This window comes from Onychostoma macrolepis, chromosome 20 (genome assembly GCF_012432095.1).
Source record: "Onychostoma macrolepis isolate SWU-2019 chromosome 20, ASM1243209v1, whole genome shotgun sequence".
In the NCBI taxonomy this organism is placed as follows: domain Eukaryota; kingdom Metazoa; phylum Chordata; class Actinopteri; order Cypriniformes; family Cyprinidae; genus Onychostoma; species Onychostoma macrolepis.
Window position 1 is genome coordinate 7,503,210 of NC_081174.1, and position 19,695 is coordinate 7,522,904.

At 37.3% G+C, this 19,695-nt stretch overlaps 1 protein-coding gene across 1 annotated transcript in view; it reads left to right on the top strand.

The window, feature by feature from the left end:
- Positions 1 to 19,611, top strand: part of si:dkey-174m14.3 (uncharacterized protein LOC563117 homolog) — a 32,722-nt gene extending 13,111 nt beyond the window's left edge. The window contains exons 4-8 of the mRNA XM_058755611.1: positions 7,438 to 7,599; positions 13,839 to 13,905; positions 14,735 to 14,842; positions 14,959 to 15,039; positions 17,015 to 19,611. Coding sequence (XP_058611594.1) covers positions 7,438 to 7,599; positions 13,839 to 13,905; positions 14,735 to 14,842; positions 14,959 to 15,039; positions 17,015 to 18,403 — 1,807 coding nt within the window. The 3' untranslated portion in view covers positions 18,404 to 19,611. The remainder of the gene's footprint in view (positions 1 to 7,437; positions 7,600 to 13,838; positions 13,906 to 14,734; positions 14,843 to 14,958; positions 15,040 to 17,014) is intronic.
- The last annotated feature ends 84 nt before the right edge of the window (positions 19,612 to 19,695 follow it).

The window sequence follows — 19,695 nt, forward strand, 5'->3', positions numbered from 1 at the left end:
TGTTCGATTTGAAGTGAAGTAGGAACTGTACACTACTGATTTTCAGTCAAATTTGTTTACAATTAATTAATACTTTTATTCAGCAAGAACACATTAAATTGATCAAAAGTGACAGTAGAGACGTTTATAATGTTCAAAAGATTTCTGTTTCAAATAAATGCTGTTCTTCTAAACTTTATTCACCAGACAATCTTGAAAAAAGAAAGAAAGAAAGAAAGAAAGCAGCTGTTTTCAACATTGGTAATAATAAAAAATAATTATGTAATATATAATAATAATAATATTTAACAATATTACTGATTTTATACTATATTTTGATCAAATAAATGCAGCATTGGATAGCATAAGAGACCCCAAACATTTAAACATTATTGAATATTTTAGGTTTGTGAGACTTACATTAAACTACTGTATTTACAGATTTTACTTTAATTACAACATGTAATTAAAGATATATATTCACAGGGTTAGACGTTATTTTAAGGTGTCCTTGTTACAGTGTAATTATGCATTTAAGTACTGATTAATGTTAATTAACTATATGTACTTGCTATATGGTTAGGATATATATATATATATATATATAATATATATTGCAGTGTTGCCAAGTCTATGGTATTTGGATGACTTTTATACTGTTGCCACATGTTGTTTTTTAGTCCACAGGTCTAGATGATCCCTCATCTCCCCATTTGATTATATTTTGACCCAAAACACGATTGGCCTAATTTTTATTAACAATTGGACTGTATTTGTTACGCAGACCTGGCAACCCTCGTCCAATTTGATTCCATGTTGTTTATTTGATCCACAGACTTTGTGAGGTGTACGTCGGTCCATGAGTGTATGTGTGGTGCATCATGGGATGTATGTCAGAGCAGCTATGTGTGCGCATACGATGAGGGTGTTTTCTGGGAGATAATCTCTCTGCGTTGAGAGGTGCAGAATACAAAGTGGAGGTGAGATGAGAGGCCGTTTCACACCTCTCGTTTTTCTGTCGCTCATTCCTTTCTTCCATCTCACTCCTGCCCCTCTAATCTTCCAGCTCCACTTGTCTTTCATTCCCTCCCTCACGCCTCTAAAATGTCAGCTGCTCTTTCCGAAAGATCAAATGCAGCCAATGCAGCAGCTGCAGCCCCCGTGATATAAGACGCATTGACTTCCTTGGCCCGCTGTGGGAGTATACTTGCCCCTCGTGATGTGGTAAATGTTCGTGGGTGAGGATTTAGGGAGATGTGTTATATTGACACCCTGCGGTGATTCAGACGGGAGAGAGAAAAAAATGCGTGTGCGATGAGTCAGAGGTGGGGGAAGCCAAAGAGAAATGCATAATCAATTGTCACAAAAAGCTCTCCTTCCTCACCTGATGGACTGGATGGAAATAGGCGACAGGAACACAGGAAAAATGATGTCTTTCAGTGCAAATATTTGTGAAAAAATAAAAACGGACAAGTAAAAAAATGCACAAGGCAATGTCCGTGAATAGGGTTTAATAAAAGCTATTATTACTTTTTTTTTTTTAAAGCACTGGAGGCAGAAATGTGTGTATGTGTGTGTTTGGTCCTGGTAAACCCTATGTTTTGGGGACAAAATGTCCACACAAAGATTGCAATATCTGAAATCCTTGTCCTTGTGGGGACACTAAAAATAAAGATTATAAAATATATCTTTTAGTTCAGCTAGCCATCAAGACAACTTATTTAATTTTTATTCAGTTTAAATTAAAGTACTAATATAACTAAAAATAAAACTTAAAGGGGTCATCGGATGCCCATTTTCCACAAGTTGGTATTATTCTTTAGGGTCTTAATGAAAAGTCTATAACATACTTTGGTTAAAATTTCTCAATGGTAGTGTAAAAAACACCCTTTTTACCCTGTCAAAATCAGCTCTGTTTTTAGCAAGCCGTTTTAGTCCATGTTCCTTTAAATGCTAATGAGCTTTGCTGACCCTGCCCCTCTCTTCCTTGGAGTGATGAGCAGACTGTAAATTTCAGCCGCAAAACTTGCTAACTAGCATATTATTAGAAAAGATGATTTGCAAAGATTCATTAAAAAACCCTTATACTCACTTCTTCTGTAGGTGAGGCTGGATTATGAATGATTCGCACGAATTTAGACGCGTTTAGGCAGATCGGGGTTTCAAAAACGAATGTAACGTTAATCCTCTGCGTCTTCAGCGGCTCAGATGTCGGAAGTAAATGACGACTGCTATATTCGTTATTACATCCAACAACAAAACACCTCAATTGCTTAATCAGAGACATCTAGTTTTCCCCTGCACCGGAGTTGACACAATGGTGGACAGCTCTCAACTCACTCAGGGCGGGTCTAAGGTAAGACGGTCTTGTCAATCAACTATCGTGGGAGTGGCCTGTACAGAACTACGTCATTCTGACAGGAATCTCAGAACAGCCTGATTTCAGAAAGGGGGTTTTAAAATAAAAAAAAAAACACTGGGTGGATTTTTATCATTATAGGGTCGATGTGTACACACACTTCCAACACATATTTATCTTCAAACAACATGTAAAGTGAATTTTGCATCCGATGACCCCTTTAATAAAAACTATATAAACATTTAAACTAATAAAATGACAAAATACACAACTAAAACTTACTAAAATGTTAAAATGAAAATAAAAACAAGTAACAGAAAGTATATATAAAATATATAATCATATGATACAAAAATTACACTGACTAATATATTCTGTATGTGAGATTGAAACACTTTAAATGTCAGCAAATTTCTGATTTTATCTTGTCGCACATCACATGATATTCTTGTATATTTAAAAATGTATGTTAATCAAGATGAAAAAATATGTGAAAAATGCATGAAATAATTCATGATACCTAATTTAGAATGTAGTATGTTATGTATACTGTAACCATGTTGTAAAGTGTTTGGGATTGCAAAATTAAATATATATACAGGGCCATTTCTAGCCATTTTGACGCCCTAGGCGAAATCCCTATATGTATAATTTATTTTTCAGACATCAGTTTCTTGTCACATTTAAATTGGTTGTCATAGTAATGACACTAATTTGTGGAAATTCAGTGCATTGTGAGTTCCTCACCTAGGCCTATTTGTAAATTGACTGTTAAGATAAAACATTTTGCACAGTTTGTTATCTGTGACACCATTATAGCCACTGGATGCCTGTATATAGATCTATGAAACAATCCCTAGTTGCTAAGAAATTGTCATCACACATAAATTAATTTTATTACATTTGGATACATGTTTAGATATTATCAATGGCTACTTTTTGACTTTATCTGTTTTTTTGTTCAATTGTTTTGTTGTTGTTGTGTCAGTTATTGCATTATTATTTCAGTCAAACCTATAAAACCTTTTGTTACCCCAAACTACATAGGCCTATAAAAGCCTGATCTGTGACATAAAAGTAATCAGAATGCTGCTAGCTCATTAACGTGTGAACTTCCCCTTTAAATAGCGTGACGCTCTGCCCTCTATATGTATGACGCTTCTCCTTTTAAGCGCTTTTGGAAGCAAATTATTATTTATTTATTTTTCTTGGAAGCGAATTAATTGATTCAGCTTTTCTATACTTCCGTCAGGATGTGTTAAATTTGACAAAGCGGTTTAATAAAGTATGTATTGATCTTAATTGTATTGATTTTAATTGGCTGTAAAAGTTTTATATGGGAATATTACATGATACACTGAACCTTTAACAATACATTGGCGCAAAAACGCACACCATTTAGACCAGTTTCATATGAAACATGATTTTGCGACTGCCACAAATACTGACTAAACAAAATACTGATTTTGTGCACTTTTTATGTAGCCTACTGATATTTTAAATTGGCCTTTGAACTTACATGGCAAATCCAAACTTTGCATGCAACAATCAGAGGCAGCAATTGACAGCGCTCTGGTCCAATGGCATACATACATCGTCAGAATGACAGTCCTCTAGCCCAATGATGTTGGGGGATCCAGTGGGGGCGGCAATCATATTTCAGGGTGTCCGTGCCACTCTTGATCACAACCCTGTTAAAATGTAGCGACAGTGCGTGCGCCCATATATATATATATATATATATATATATATGTATATATATATATAATTTTTTTTTTTTTTTGCCACATCACTCTTAAGAGTAGTGGTGCCACCCTTTAAAATTAAAATCACACAAAATGATAAAAATGATTAAAATTATCCACAAAATTTACAACAATGCATTGACCTTCACATTTTCTGATGATATGTAATTCATTTTAGTAAAAATTATATTTATTCACTCATTTAAATGTAACATTTTGCCATCTCTCGCATTTTGTATTTCCCCTATTAGAGCAAAATCCTTTTTATTGTGACAAACAAGAATTAATACCATTTAGACCTATAAATGGTGGAAGTGAATAATCTCATTCAATGTTCACATCATTGAAATACAGAATTTTATTACAATTTAAAACAAGTTTATATTTTAATATATTTTAAAGGGTAATTTATTTCTTTGATGCAAAACTGAATTTTCAGCATCACTACTCCAGTCTTCATTGTGACACATGATCCTTCGGAAATCATTCTACTGTGCTCAGTGTTTTCAACATAATAAGAAATGTTGCGCACCAAATCAGCATATTAAAATGATTTCTGAACGATCATGTAACACTGAAAGAGATATTACTCTTACTGTATTTCCAATTAAATAAATACAGCCTTGCTGTCTCATAAGAGACTTCTTTCAAGAAAATAAATATAGCATGTTCCAAATCTTGGTAATAAATTTAGCAAAAATTGCAAACCTTATCTGAAATAAATATTCATTATAAGATTTAGTGAGGCTGACAATCCTTTTCTGAAGTTTAAGCACCTTCTTTCAAACTTTTGAAGAGTTTCGGGCCTTGTTTTGAAACCCTATTAGTGGAAAAGTTACCGTAAATGTGTGGTGCAATACTCTATAGATTAACTAGGCGCATCTACACACACGTAAGGTTCTGCGTGTGAATGTTTTTGATGAAGTCGCAAGCTGTCTCAATGCGTTCCTACCTTAATTCATCTCGCAGCTCACGATCGCATCTGTGCGAGGGACCTCCAGTCAAACCGAAACATCAGCACAGAGACATCGGCCCAAAGAGGTTAATTATGCTTGTCGCCACGCTCATTCTTGCCGTGACAGTTTCATGCATAAAGCTTCGAGATGAATCGCAAGTTTGATGACACTTTCTTAATTGCTGTCGCTGTTATTTTGTAAAATGATTGCAACCGCCACCCGCCACTCTCTTTGCTCTGTTGGCAGGATCTCCAGCGGTCTGTCAGGGCTGCATGGGAAACGTAACCTCAGACTCAAGCAGGAATAAGTGGAATCCCTGTTAGGGAGTGGAGAATTTATACACAGACCTTCATGAGAGGTGGCCTACTGCGAAAAACCATGAAAAAGATATATATTGGGAAAACAGCCCTTAAAACCTCTCGAAATGGTTGTAAACATCAGAAAAAGAGGTAAGATGCTATCTCAACCCTGTCGTCCGCCCACCACAGTCATCCCATCAACCATGTGCATCTCCGTCGAGTGCTGAACTGTGACAGATTGACCATCATGAGTGCTGATGCTACAAGTGTTTACCAATGAATGTGCTATTGTACACACATACAGGACCATAATCATCTGCTCTCCAATCCACTTGTGACTATGGATGTAATATTGTTTTTCTAAATAGGGCTGTTTAAAAAAATTACTAAACCAATATACAAACCAACACTTGAAGCAAATCACGCAGTGTCATATACAGACTATGACCAGTGTAGACATTGACTCACCTAAATCTCATCTCTTTCATATGGCAAAATACTTATGTAGAAGAGAGCAGGCTAATTGTCACATATTTCTCAGTAATTGTTAAGTTTTGAATCAATAGTACACACTGGCAAATATTCAAAAAAAAAATTCATTATATTATATAAATTATATAATGAAGGTAGATTTTGGCTGAAAGGTTCAACTTCAAGTGGCAAGCCACCATGTAAAATGTCGACTGGAGAAAACCAATGCTGTATAAAATACATTAATATGAAGATGTGAAAATATATTTAGTTTATTAAGATTTCAAATTTTAATGTTATGAGTAATTATTCGCAATTATTTACAGACATATGTGTTCTTATTATAATTTTTTTAATCAATTGATAGCCCTAGTTTTTACTATTTCATTTTATGAATTTGTAATAACTAGTTAACTTGCAAATCTAAATTATTTTCAATGTTCACATTTACAATGTTCACAAATCTGTGCAATTAATCTTTTAATTGTTTGACAGCCCTAGTTTTTACTATTTCATCTTCATGTTTATATTATCATGTTTATTTTTTAATTCACTAGTGTTATCATCTTAATATATACTGTATGCTATGTATATATATATATATATATATATATATATATATATTAGTACTATACAAGTACTATAGTGCCAGCCTGTTCTTTAGAAATGTATCATATTATTTTGGTACATAGTATTACCATGGCGTTCATTGACATTTCATGGAGTACCATGAATACCATGATATTTGAATTTGTTATTTATTCAGTTTCATAATATTACTATGGTGTCACCATACTACATTTTGTTAGAGGAATCCAGCTTTCATTTTAAGTCAGGCTTAAGTCTTTGGCTTAATGCCTGTCTGTATTGAGGCATCAGCGGTGATAACAGTGTGTGATTGTGTGTGTTGTATGTTCTGCTGTATCCTGCTGAGAATACGTGTGTGCTGGCTTGTGTGTGTGCTTGCTTTCACATACACGTGTGTATCGATTGCCAGTACATTTATCGCTCAGACGTGTTGCATCCTCACTGTTTTAGACACATGTTGTCTGGCTGTCTGATCAAGCGAGGTTTGTGGCATGCTGAAAGCCGTCGGCTCTATCAACAGCCAGAAAGTCATTACCGTTCACCACATATCTGTCCATCAATACTAAACCATTAGGGCCGTCAGTGGTTCTCTTACGTATCGTAACAAGCTGCGTTTGGTTCCATCCATCTCTCCCACCCCATCCCCGCTTGTGTGTTTGATCTATAAATAGACCATCTGTACATGGCATTGGTCATGTGACTAAGGATCAATGTAGGAAATGGGAAAAATGAGTGTTGGGCATTAAAAAGGTCAGTAAACCTGATTTACAAAGGCACTCTTGATGTGAGTGTATTTGGGTTGCACTAAATGTGATCAGTGGGTTGTATGACAGTTATCAATCATGTCAGCAACAATGAAGCGAAATACATTCGTAAATCTGGCCCAAACTGAGGTGTACTTCATACAAAATATCTGTTGATTTTGCATTCCCTTTATTGATCCTGAATGTCTGCCTGATCCATGCAGAATGGATTCTGGGACTATTTTGTCAGTTTTTGTCATATGAAGCAAATGTAATCATATGCGCATCTGTATGCAGCTCTCTGCAGGAACAGAAGGAAGACCTGCGCAAACGTCTCTCCTACACCACTCATAAGCTGGAGCTTTTAGAGCGCGAGTTTGACTCCACGAGGCAGTACCTGGAGACCGAGCTGCGCCGAGCCCAGGAGGAGCTTGACAAGTTCACCGACAAATTACGCCGGTAAGAAAAGCGTACACAATAGCATCTGGCCTTAATATAGTGGGGCTTTCTATTCACATATGGTAACTAACTGAACAATTTATAAGAGAGCACAATCAACTTGGCTCTCAATTTGCCTACTTATACTATGCTCTTTAAGTATGTACCTGCTGTTGTTGCAAAAGAAATTAGGGAAGCACAAAATTGGATTTTTGGCCAATAGCCGATGCCCATAACAATATATTTTCTTTTGTTTGAAAACTTTTGGGTTTTTGGGTCTGTTTTTTTTTTCAGACAAATGCAGTGGTAACCTTAACATTTTATTGGAAGAATTAACATTTGTAGACGGTCTAAAGCAAAAGAGTTGTAAAAATTCTGAAAATCCTTTTATTTAAATAATTTTCACAATTTAATTATAATTTGTCATAATGTCATAATTCATAATTTGTTTGGGGAAAAAAAAACATATTACACATTATGAGTAAATCTGTATATAAAATTATTTATTTTACAAGTGTCATATTTGTGTAAGTTTTTATTTATGTAAGTTATAGCTTTTGACCTTTAAATCATTATATTGTGCATTGTCAGATTAAATGCGGCGATCCAAAACAGTGAATCTAATCACCATTCAGGCAAAAGTTCGCCTCAATAATGACCACACTGCTGACATATTACCAGCAGCACATCCTGAGCATACGCGAGTTATTCGTCTTATCGGCAAGGCATAATTTTCCGTTCTGGGCCCATGCCGATATTTACATTTTAAGCCATTATCGGGCCGAGTCTGATATTGTTCCAATAGTTTCGTGCATCCTTAGCTAACATCTATCCAAATTCATCCCCATAAAAATTACTCAAACTTAAGGTTAATGCAGTAGTGTAAACAGTATTTGCACCCCACCTGATTTTGACTTTTATTGTATGTTTCTCTCATAGTTGTCACGTCCTCTGTCGTGTGTTCCCACCTCTTGTTTCCATATTTGGTCATGTTCCTGTCCTTTGTGTGTGATTATTAGTTTATTCAGTTCAGGTGTGTGTGATTGTCTTGTGTATATAAGGTCCTGTCTGTTCAGTTAGTGTTTGTCTGGTCTACTCGTTATTCCCCGGTGTTCCTGTCTGTGTGAACCTTGCCTTGTCTTGCCCTGTCCTGATGTCCTCATTAAAGACTGTTATTTTGAAGTTACTCCTCGTCTCCGTGTTCCTCGTCCCTCCCTGCTGTGTGCACCGTGACAATAGTATGGGTATATATTAGTCAAAACACAAAGTATACACAACATGTCCAAATATGCATACTTCTTTTCTATATAGTAAGCAATAATCAAAATTGGCACTTTGCATCTGTCAATTTGGGGTGTTTCCCAAAACCATTGTTAGCCAACTATGGCCACAAGTTCCATTATTACCAACATAGTTCAAAAATTTGGTGTTTTCCAAATCTATAGTTCCAATGAACATTCGCAAACAGCATTGCAAAGTTGTGTGGGAGCGACAGCTCTCAACCTGTTGTTAAAAGCATAGTTTCTTTTTAGTAAGACATATGGACTTATATATACTTTTATATGGACAAAATACACAAGCTAACATGTAGTGCAATCTATATTGTTCATTCCGTAAATCTACAAATTTGTTTATGTCTTCTACTTTGTTAACATAATTAAAACAGAATTTCTGAAATATGCATATGCATGTATTAGCCACAAAATACAGCTATACAACGGAGACCAAAAATAGTAAAGTAGTCCTCATATCCCATGTTCATTAATTACAGCAATAATCTGACATTAATTTGCTTAATATCATTAATGACAGTTCACTAATGTGGTTCGAATGATGTATTTGACAAAGTTCCCATTTTCAGGAAACATTAGTGACTAGCTAGTCACGAGCTTGTCTCTCCAACAATGCATCGTACTACGGTGATTAAGAGAGTAACATTGTTGTTCAGGAAACACACCCCTGAAGTATAATTTCTGTTACAATTCCTAAAAAAATATCTGACTATCTGCATGTGAGCTGAATATAAAGCATAATTGGGTGATGCAGCAGGGCATGATTCACACAGAATCCAACACCAACGCATAATCAGGTCCATATCTGAATGGCTAAAACCAAACAAAATTAAGGTTATGGATTGCCCTAGTCAAATCCCTGACTTTAATCCAATAGAAACTATTTGTCACATTGGTGTTTTGAGTGTATTATAAAGTAGCACTTAGTAATTCTTTTTTTTACTACTAAAGAAATAAATAGTACTTTTGAAAAATATATCAGTAACCTGATGAAGACTGTTTTCATTTTACATAGACTTAGTCTTACTCTTGGGGGTTGCCATGTTGAGATCCAACATGTTCTTACTTCCAACTCGTCACATATTGACGCTCAGTCAGGACCCCTTGGCGTCGCTTTTTGATGCTCAAGGTACACATTTAGCATCACTTTTCGATGTGCAGGGTATTCTATTGCTTTCAGTTTTTTGCCTTAATTTAATTGGTTTGCATGCATTTGTAAAAACAGAAATCATTTTTTATAAATGTATACTTTCATTGGAGCACCTAACCCCACCCCTACCCTAAACCTACCTACAACTGAACACCACAAAACACGTAACAGACAAATTAATTATTCCTCTCACAAATCAATCATTTTGCCTCAAAAGACTTGGAATCATGGATCATGGAATGGACTAAAAGAAAGGGGGGCTGGGGAGTGATTTACTTGCGATGTTTTATTTAATGTTATAAATGAGTCTATTTATAAATATCTAAAATGTTATAAATGAGTCTATTTAAAAATATTTATTAATTTGAATTCATTATGTAAAAAAAATCATTTTAAATAAATTAATTTCGTCCACAGTTTTTGAACAAATCACTTGAATGAATGATTCAGACATCAAATACATTTTAACAGTCACTGGTCGCCACCTATTGGCATAATGCAACATATAGAATATCTTTAAAATCTTTGAAGCGTAACATTACTTCCAAAGGTTAGTTACTCATTTTGATCATGGCTGTCCCAACATCAGTCTATAGCCTATAAACTTTTTTTATCCCAATACTTTCGTTATTATTTAATGTTTGCAACACAGAAATGTAGCCTACTGTGTAGACTGTTTGTGAAGCTGTTTTAAACGTAAAGCTTACACGATGAACACTGCTCTCTCTGGATCAGTGGCTGCGCGAAAGCAGGTTTAAATATTCTGATGTGATTATGATTTCAAAGGCTTATAGATATAGTAGAATCATCATCATTTAGGAATAAGATTGCGTGTGTTTGAATCGAGATTGCACTTCTGACCAAGCGTCAATATGTGATGAGCTGGGAGTGAGAACAGGCATGTTTGACTTCATGCGTCTCTGCACAGACCGATTGGCGAGAGTTGCCGCTTGCAGTCAGGGGTGGAATTGAAAGTGGAGACGTCAAGCGAGACACTTTCAGCTCCCGGTAGTGACGCTCGTGCGGTGTTAGCATACTCTATCACAGATGAAGTGAATTAAATGCAATATTTCTCAAATACACAGATGTTTCAGAAACGTTTTCATGAGCAACAGAAAAACTTTTTTATATACTACTTAATGCAGCACCATCTGTTCAAGAATAAAGTTCAACATGAACATATAGGCCTACTATTTAAATATCAATAGTGGGTATATATATATATATATATTAGCTTTTTTGATGAACGTCAGCGTTTTTGATAAATGTGACTCGCAACTACAGTAAAGCAAGATTTTACTGTTCAAAAAGCACAGATTTGTGAGCATTGGTGGAACTGAGGGTGTCAGAATAAACCCAAAACAAGATATCATTAGAGCTCTTGCAGTTGCCCTAGAGAAACTGATCCTATAAGTCACAATGATGTGGCCTCTGTGCTGTCTCAAGTCAGACAAAATTTCTAACCGGCATGCACTGCTTCACGTCAGCCGCCACTCGCTCTGCGCAGTGCTGTATGAAGTTGACCACACCTGAACACACCTAATGTGTTGAGATAAATGACCGGTCAAATACTATCCACTTTGTAACTTTTTGTTTATTTAATAAAGTACTAAAGGACTTACAAATAGCACATATATGCAAGAGAGTGCTGCAGTGATAAGCCAACCTGGAATTTAGCATCATCCAGGTTCCCTTGACAAAAACCTAATAGGATATTTCCTTTGACATTTCAATTATTGCAGGAAATAAGCTTTGCAATAAACTAAAGTTCATGATTCTTACATGTAGTTATTTTTATGCTTTCATCAAGCACAAACTTAGTGCACTTCAAATTCATTTGTAAACTACTATACTTTTTACAAATGCATTTGGGGAAGGATGGAATATATATATTCATCTTTAAGAAAGTACACTGGCTAGGTTCTTAATTCCCTCTGCAACATGTTTGAAACTTGTTAAAAGTGATTTTCACACATACTGTACATACCCATATAAACTAACTGGACAGAACCTTTGAAAGAGGACGCCACTTCATAACCCCAATGACATGTCCATGCTCACTCAGCCCAACAACTAGTGTCACTAAGGGATGAATGAAGCAACTCATCTTATGATCCTGTAGCTGTATGAAAGCTATATAATGTATGTCTGTGGGGATTGTTTGTATTATATGTTGTCATATCATTTAAGAAAACAAGGCCGCTGTATGAGTTCATTTCAAGTATATTTATTACATCTTTAGTTGAACTTCAGAACTTCTTTTGCACAACTAAAATGCATTTAGTGCAAAATTAGTTGTTCCAATTTAGCAGACTTTAAGTACACCAATTTATAGTGTGCCACAAATAAATATAATTATGCTAAAGTACATACGAATAAATTGTACTTAAAGGTGCTGTATGTAGGATTTTGACTCTATATTAGAGTCAAAATTAGAGTTACTTAAAGGTGCTGTATGTAGGATTTTGACTCTATCTTAGATATTTAAGAAACATGCTAAGTTAACATACTTGTTTATCTGAAAAACAATTCTACAGTCAGTTATTCTCCTTTGAAAATGCGCATTCCGGCCCGGAATGTCTGTGTTTGTTATGGTTTGTGAAACCCGCCCACTGCTAGTTTACCCAATTGTATTTCAGCACCCCGGGTTGCCAGTTGTTGGAAAACACAGCGTATTTAATTTCATTCATTGGCATGTGCACTCGTTCCTGTTGGTGTTGTTAATCTGGCAACCTGAGTCTGAGGAGGAGGGGCTGGGTGAAAAAAACCGTCTCCAATATTTTGAATTTGGACTGCAATACCTAGTTCAACCACTCGGTGTCAATCCTACATACAGCACCTTTAAGTATACTATATTTTCACTAGGGAAGGCAGGGACTTCCAACCCTGCTCCTGGTGAGCTACCTAATCAAGGTATTCAGGGCTACTTGATAATTACAGACAGGTGTGGTGGAGGAACTGAAGTCTGCAGGACGGTAGCTCTCCAGGAGCAGGGTTGGAGATCCCTGCCCTATGGTCTTGTGGAGTTGACGCACACGTGATGGCCATTGTAAATCCACAAGACTGCAAGTGCACATAAAGTGTGTCATTTGGGACAGGGCCTTTGTAATTAGTAAATGAAAACGTTTGGCTTTGCTGCTTCCACACCAACAGGTGTCAGTATACATTTGAGATGACTGCCATTTTGACTACAGTGAACCTTCTACAATTTTCCAAGGAAAGAAAAACAAATAAACACAGACATAACAACTCTGCAGTATGCCTTTACACATGGTCTCTTACATTAATTCTCTTTGGGGAGAAAATAGCAACCATTTAGCTGTGATTACTGCTTGGTGAATTATAGAGAATATCACAGACTTCTTCACATCATATACTTTAAAAAATTTCTGTGGCAGCTGCCCTCATGTTCCTTGTCTTCCACTTAAAAAGGTGCCTTTGCCCCTAATATTTAATCATACTACAATTTAGGATGCACTGTTTCTAACCTTGCCTACTATTGTGGATGGATAGTAAGTGAATTGGGACACAGAGAGATCGTTTCACTTCACTTGGCCAATGCCAAGTGCGTAGGAGTCAGTTATAGTTATAGCTTGGCCATGTGTTGGGCTCGTCAGTCCATTGTAAAATAAATGTTATGAATTGATGCCGCAACAGATACCATAATATAATGCGGAAGATGAACAGGTGGAGAGAGTTTTGGAAACTGACTTGTGATTATCTAACAGATGTGTTTAAGGAAATAAGGAGGGCGTTTAAGATCTTCCAGTGCATGCTGGATTTGAAAAAAAGACGTTTTGTTCATGTGTTTCCCACAGAATACAGAGCAGTTACTCAGCACTGCAGAGGATCAACCAGGACTTAGAGGATAAAATCCACCGAAATGTGAGTGTACACATCGGCCACACACTAAAAAAGCACAAATTATACAAGAGGTGTCTGGGTGAACGCACACGCACTGCTTTTTGTTTTAATGTGCGAATGTTTTTGTTCGCATATGTGTTTACGAGTACTCATCTCCCTCTTTAAGTGTTTTCCTGTTTAAATGGGTTTTTGGATGAAAGTGTTTACATTGCTGTCCACACTTCCGTCCGTGTGCGTACGTGTTTTCTGGTGTGGCAGATTAGGGAATGTGTTAAACATGTACAATAACGCTGAATGCACTCAGAGTCTATTTGAATATCAATACACTGCCACTGGTGCGTCTGACGTTAATTATAGTCCATTACAACAGCCTGTCCGCCTTCACATGACAGTGTGATAGTGAGTCTATTATACTTGCAAAATCTGCATCACAGCCTGTTTGTTAATTTGAAGTTTGAAACAATTAAATTATAATTAGACTGCCTGCTGCAGTACATTGTATGACCAGTACACGTCTGTATTAGGATCCACCCCTCAGGGTTTACTCTGAGTTTGTTATAGTAAACACATTTTTTTAGCAACAGATTGCGCCAATAAAGACATCAGTGTTGACCCTGAAGGTTATGGGTTCAGGTATGAAAAGAAAATCATCTGATATCAGCCTTCTATTGATGTTCCTTTCAGTATGCTAATTAATTCCCATCTGCTGCAGGAGTATCCTAGAATGACTTAACATTTGCACTGTCTTCTCCCTGTGTGAAATTGTCTATATTCATACTGGTGGTCTATTAGGGCCTATATCATTGCAAATGCATAGGTTTTTTTCTGAAAATGTGCTCCTTTTATCCAGTCACAGCACCATGATGATGAGAAACGGGCTCTTAGCAGAGAAATCATCGTCCTTAACAATCATCTCATGGAAGCTAAGATGACCATTGAGAAACTGAGAGAGGACAATGTAAGAGAAATAATGACAATGATTTCTTTTACACACTGAGGCTTAATGGAGGTCTTTTAGAGGACAGTGTATTTGCTTTTCATTACCTAATGTTCCTTTTCTACCACTCTCAATAGGACTTGTACAGAAAGGACTGTAACCTGGCTGCACAGCTCTTGCAGTGTAATAAGTCACATTACAGAGCCCAGTTATCTGAGGTAAGTTGGTACACAAACTTTGCTAAATAGATGTTGCCATTATTGTTCTGTTTATGGGTGCTACAGTATGCAGTAATTTGTGACATGAAAAACTTGTTAGTTCCTTCATTATTTCCTTTCTCCAGGCAAAATATTTTTAATTAACCATGATTTTATAAGAATGTTTCTTTCTTGTTAACTGGTAGTCATTTTAAAACTTTTCCATCCTGTTAGGTTCTAACTTGTTCATTTTCTTTCCATAATGTAATTAATTTCATGCCTGAGCTTGAACAGAGCATATTTCACAAAGGTAGAAATCCAAATTAAATTAAATTAAAACAAAAGCAGTAATAAAAAATTTACCTCTCTGTTATAATGGACCATCTTAGCTTTCTTTCATTATGACAGATAAAAATAAGGTAAGCTTCCTTATTTTAGAAACATTCCCATAACAAGGGATGCTAATAGGCAAAAAATAATATAAAATAAAATAATAGATAACCACCATGTATGAGCTGAGTTTACTTCCCACAGGTGAAATGGTTTAGGCAGCAGGCCACGCATCTGCTACTATTGGTGCTATCTGTTCAATTTTTGAAAATGCTAATATTGAGTATCTAAAAATGAAATATACATTCTGAAATGTAATTGCATATTTCTATTTAACAACAATGAATAGGAGCATAACAGAAAGTGTACAACCTGGTCTGTGAATGTGTTGGATAATAGTTATTTATAGCACAACTTTTGGACTTTACATAGCCTATTTGGATGTCATCCACAAAATATCTAAATAAAACCAAGTATCCCCTTTAGTGCAATATCATTTAACCAGTAAACGTTTTTTTTTTTTTTTTTTTAGACTAATATTAATGTAGGAAATCATAAAGCAGGATTATTTTTATTTAGTGGGATCTACGAATATTTAGGTAAACCATAGAAAATCAAGTTATTGTTTAAATAAATATTGAGGTTCTGTCCCAATTAAGAGTGGATGACCCTTCTGGAGAGGTGAAAGTGGGAGGATGTTTAAGTAATAATAGTGTGTGCCAATAAACCTGGCAGTTTATTCTTCAAATCTGCTCCAAGCCTTCTGCCAGTCCCATGATGTCTGGAGCAGAGACTTATGTTGGAGTGCTGCCTGCTGTAAAAACCTGTTCATATTTGGCAGATATATTTGAATGGAAACATCAATGTGTCTGTTACACAGTGTGTTCAGGGAATTCAGCCTTGCATATTGTTTTATATGAAAATGCCAAAGATTTGGCACTAAGCATTCATTAAAATAGCTGGACATGGTGTCTTGTGTGGTTATGAGGAAAAATTTAGTTTCTGAATAGCCAAAGAGAAATTTCTTTAAAAGCAGCTCAAAAAGTCTTAGACGCAACAACACTCAGAAGATCAACAGATGTTGTATGAATTAGATATCAAATTGGATTTGTTGAACAGAGACCAACCCTACTGATTTTGAAGGAATACAATTTTTGCTTTGTCTTGGCTCCTCTTATCATGTTTCTATAATTAGCCATGTTCTGTTAGCTAATTAGCTGCAATTTACTTTCTTCTTGTTGCTATGGTGAAAGAACTGAGAGGTAAAAAGAGTTGTAATATTGGATTGATGCCTAGTACTCTGTGTGTAGTGTCAGTGGCAATGAAATCTGTGGTTCTTCCCTCTGGCCAATTTTTGCTAAATGAAATACTAAAAACCATGTACTTACATAGACCATTAGTACAGACTAGTCTGAAGACTTAATACTGGCCTTTAACAATATCTATGTACTTCTGTGTTCACTGGGTGCTTCGATTCCATTCACCGGTTTCTTGTGTTTCTTTCTGCCTCTTAAGGATATTGACCTCACCTAAGCTATTATTCCCTCTTATCCCTCCCAGATAGGATTCCATTAGAGCCTACCTTTTTCTCTTAGTGTGGAAGTCTCTCAACTCCTATTGTTCATTGGGTCCATCTAATGGAAATCTGTGTTTTACTCTCTCTCAGTTGCCTGCAGAGTTTCAAGAGCGTGTAAGCTTGCACATGGAGGGTTCTTCCCTCTGCCACTCCCCATATGCCGACACAGTGCCTGCCTCTGTCATTGCTAAGGTCCTAGAGAAACCGGACGAGGTCTGCAGCAGTCAAGCCTCTCGCTCACCCAGCCCACAACCCCAGGAACGCCAGGGCTTCCTCGTGGGCACAAGCCTTGTGGGTAGCACTGAACGCCTTGGCCTCCGAGCTACTTACAAATCAGACCTGTACAGCAGTGACACAGCACTTTATTGCCCTGACGAACGGAGACGAGAGCGCAGACCCAGCATGGACCTCCATGGACAGCGGACAGTGTATGAACCCCAGAACTCCACTGATAGCAACCCAGAAGAGGGATCCATGTCCCTGCAGCCAGGCTTCTCGCAGGACCACTTCCGAAAGTTTACAACCTCTCTGGGAGGAGGCTCTAGCTCTTACTCCAGCTTTAGTGGAGGAGGGTCAGAGGACAAGGGTCAGGATCCTCCGAGCAGTGCTGCATCTTCTCCACGCCACCATGCCCTTTACATGGACTGGAGGGATGGGGGTGAATACGAGCACAAGAGCGACTCTTCCTGGGAGAGGGAGAGTCCAAGCGCCTTTTCCAAGGGCCACACTTTTCAACCGCCTGAGCCCAGCCACCATCAGAATGGTAGCTCACCCATCTACAGCAGAACAATGTCCTCCTGTTACAGTGAACCTTACGAGCCCCTGCCACCTTCCACTTCACCCAGCATCACCTATGGTGACAGTCGGCGTGGAAGTACTTTTGCTCCTGAGGAAGAAGAGCTGATTGGTCGGTGGCGGCAACTGAGTGTGGAAGATCTGAGTGCCCACTCATACCGCAGTCCTGGACGGGCCTCACCCTACAGCTTCTCTGAGCAGCACTTCTCTGTCCGGCCTGCAAAAATTCGCCTTGGTCCTCTCTACAGTAGCTTCCAGGAGGGTACTGATGTATACCACCATCATGCAGGGGTACTAGATCCCTTCTCTAGCCCCAGCCCTGATTGCAGCCCAGGCCTACGGCAGCAGCAAAGCCAACCTCACCTGTACCGCTCCAAGGAGGATAGCCAAGAGTCAGAGCACAGCCTCTACAGCCCCAAGGATGGTGGGGTGGCAGCCGGGGGCCAGGCAACAGAGTACGTTGACGTAAGTCCCAACAGTTCAAATGAGTCACTGGACCATGGATCTCTGGAGATGGCTGCCGAGCTGCAGCATTACCAACCCGAGAGGCACAGCGTGTCCCCTCAGGGAACAACCCCACCACCACCTCCTCCACAACAACCGTACCAAAAATTTGGCACACTAGGGCTGTCACGTAAGGACAGTCTCACCAAGGCACAGCTCTATGGTACTCTACTAAACTAAGAGCAGTTTCCTGGTTACTCTCTTCTACAGCTCTGTGGTATTCTACTAAACTAAGAGCAGAATTTCCTGGTTACTCTCTTTTACAGCTCTACGGTACTTTACTAAACTAAGAGCAGGGTTTCTGGGTTACTCTATTTTGTCAGTGGGTTTTGAATGTTAAGCTACAGTTTGAGCCAAACACATAATGGGATTTTCTGTTGAATATTTTCAGTCCATCAGCTCTCTTATCATTTTTTCTCTCTAATTCTGTATCTGTTACAGTGTTTTCTAAACATCGAACATGAATTGCTCATGTTTCTACAGTTGATATGAAGCTCTAACATTCAGCACTATTTGTATAGCCTATTTTGAAAGTTTATTAATGGTTCTGTGTGGTTTGTGAGAAAGTATTTTAAGTGCATTAGGTGCATTATGAATTTTTGGAAACTTGTCTGAAGAGAGAGAGATAGATTAACTTTGTTTTACCAAAAGCCTTCTGGGCTCATAAGGGTTTGTGAATGGACAGCACATGCTATGTAAAAAAATGCTAATTTTGACAAGAAATTTGATCTTTTATTATATAATTTACAAATAGCTGTATTTACTGTTAAGTATGCTATATCTATAATTGTTTAATAAATGTAACACTATGGAGAGATTCAAAAATCTATATAATTGTAAATTATTTATATTGCTATAAATAAGGCAGTCAGCACAATTATACACACTGCAAACAATTAAGTCATGATGACAATTTGAGATTTTACAACGACTCATTGACAGATCGTTCCACAGGTTTGTGGGTGAGACCTTATGAAAATATTTTTGAGAATAAACTCTGCATGGATTCGTATTACCCTAAATCAGCCCCTCAAGATCAAGTCTCAACCAAAGTGATACTTCTAATCTATTTCTATTTCAAATAGATTTGATACTACTCAAATCTATTACACCACCAAACAAGTACATCTTGAAAGCACTGGGCATTTTTTTAAACTCCTGATGTGTTTTGTTGGGCGATGGAATTTCTGAGGTGATTGTTCTTTTCGATGTTTTCTCTTTTGTTCCTCAGTGCTGTAAGCCCCTCCCTCAGGCCCTCTCTACCTCACGATTCAATCCCTCTCTTCTTTCTTAATCAGCTGGGATCCTGTGTCAGTTGACACAATGATGCATGACTCTGTTTCTTCTGTTTTGCTTTCTATATCTAATAAAGCACAATAGTTGCACCATGTCTGTCTCTTTAACTTCCTTTTGTTTCCTTTCACTGTTGTAGAGCAATACTTGCTGCTGAGGTGTATTAGGAAGAATTTATA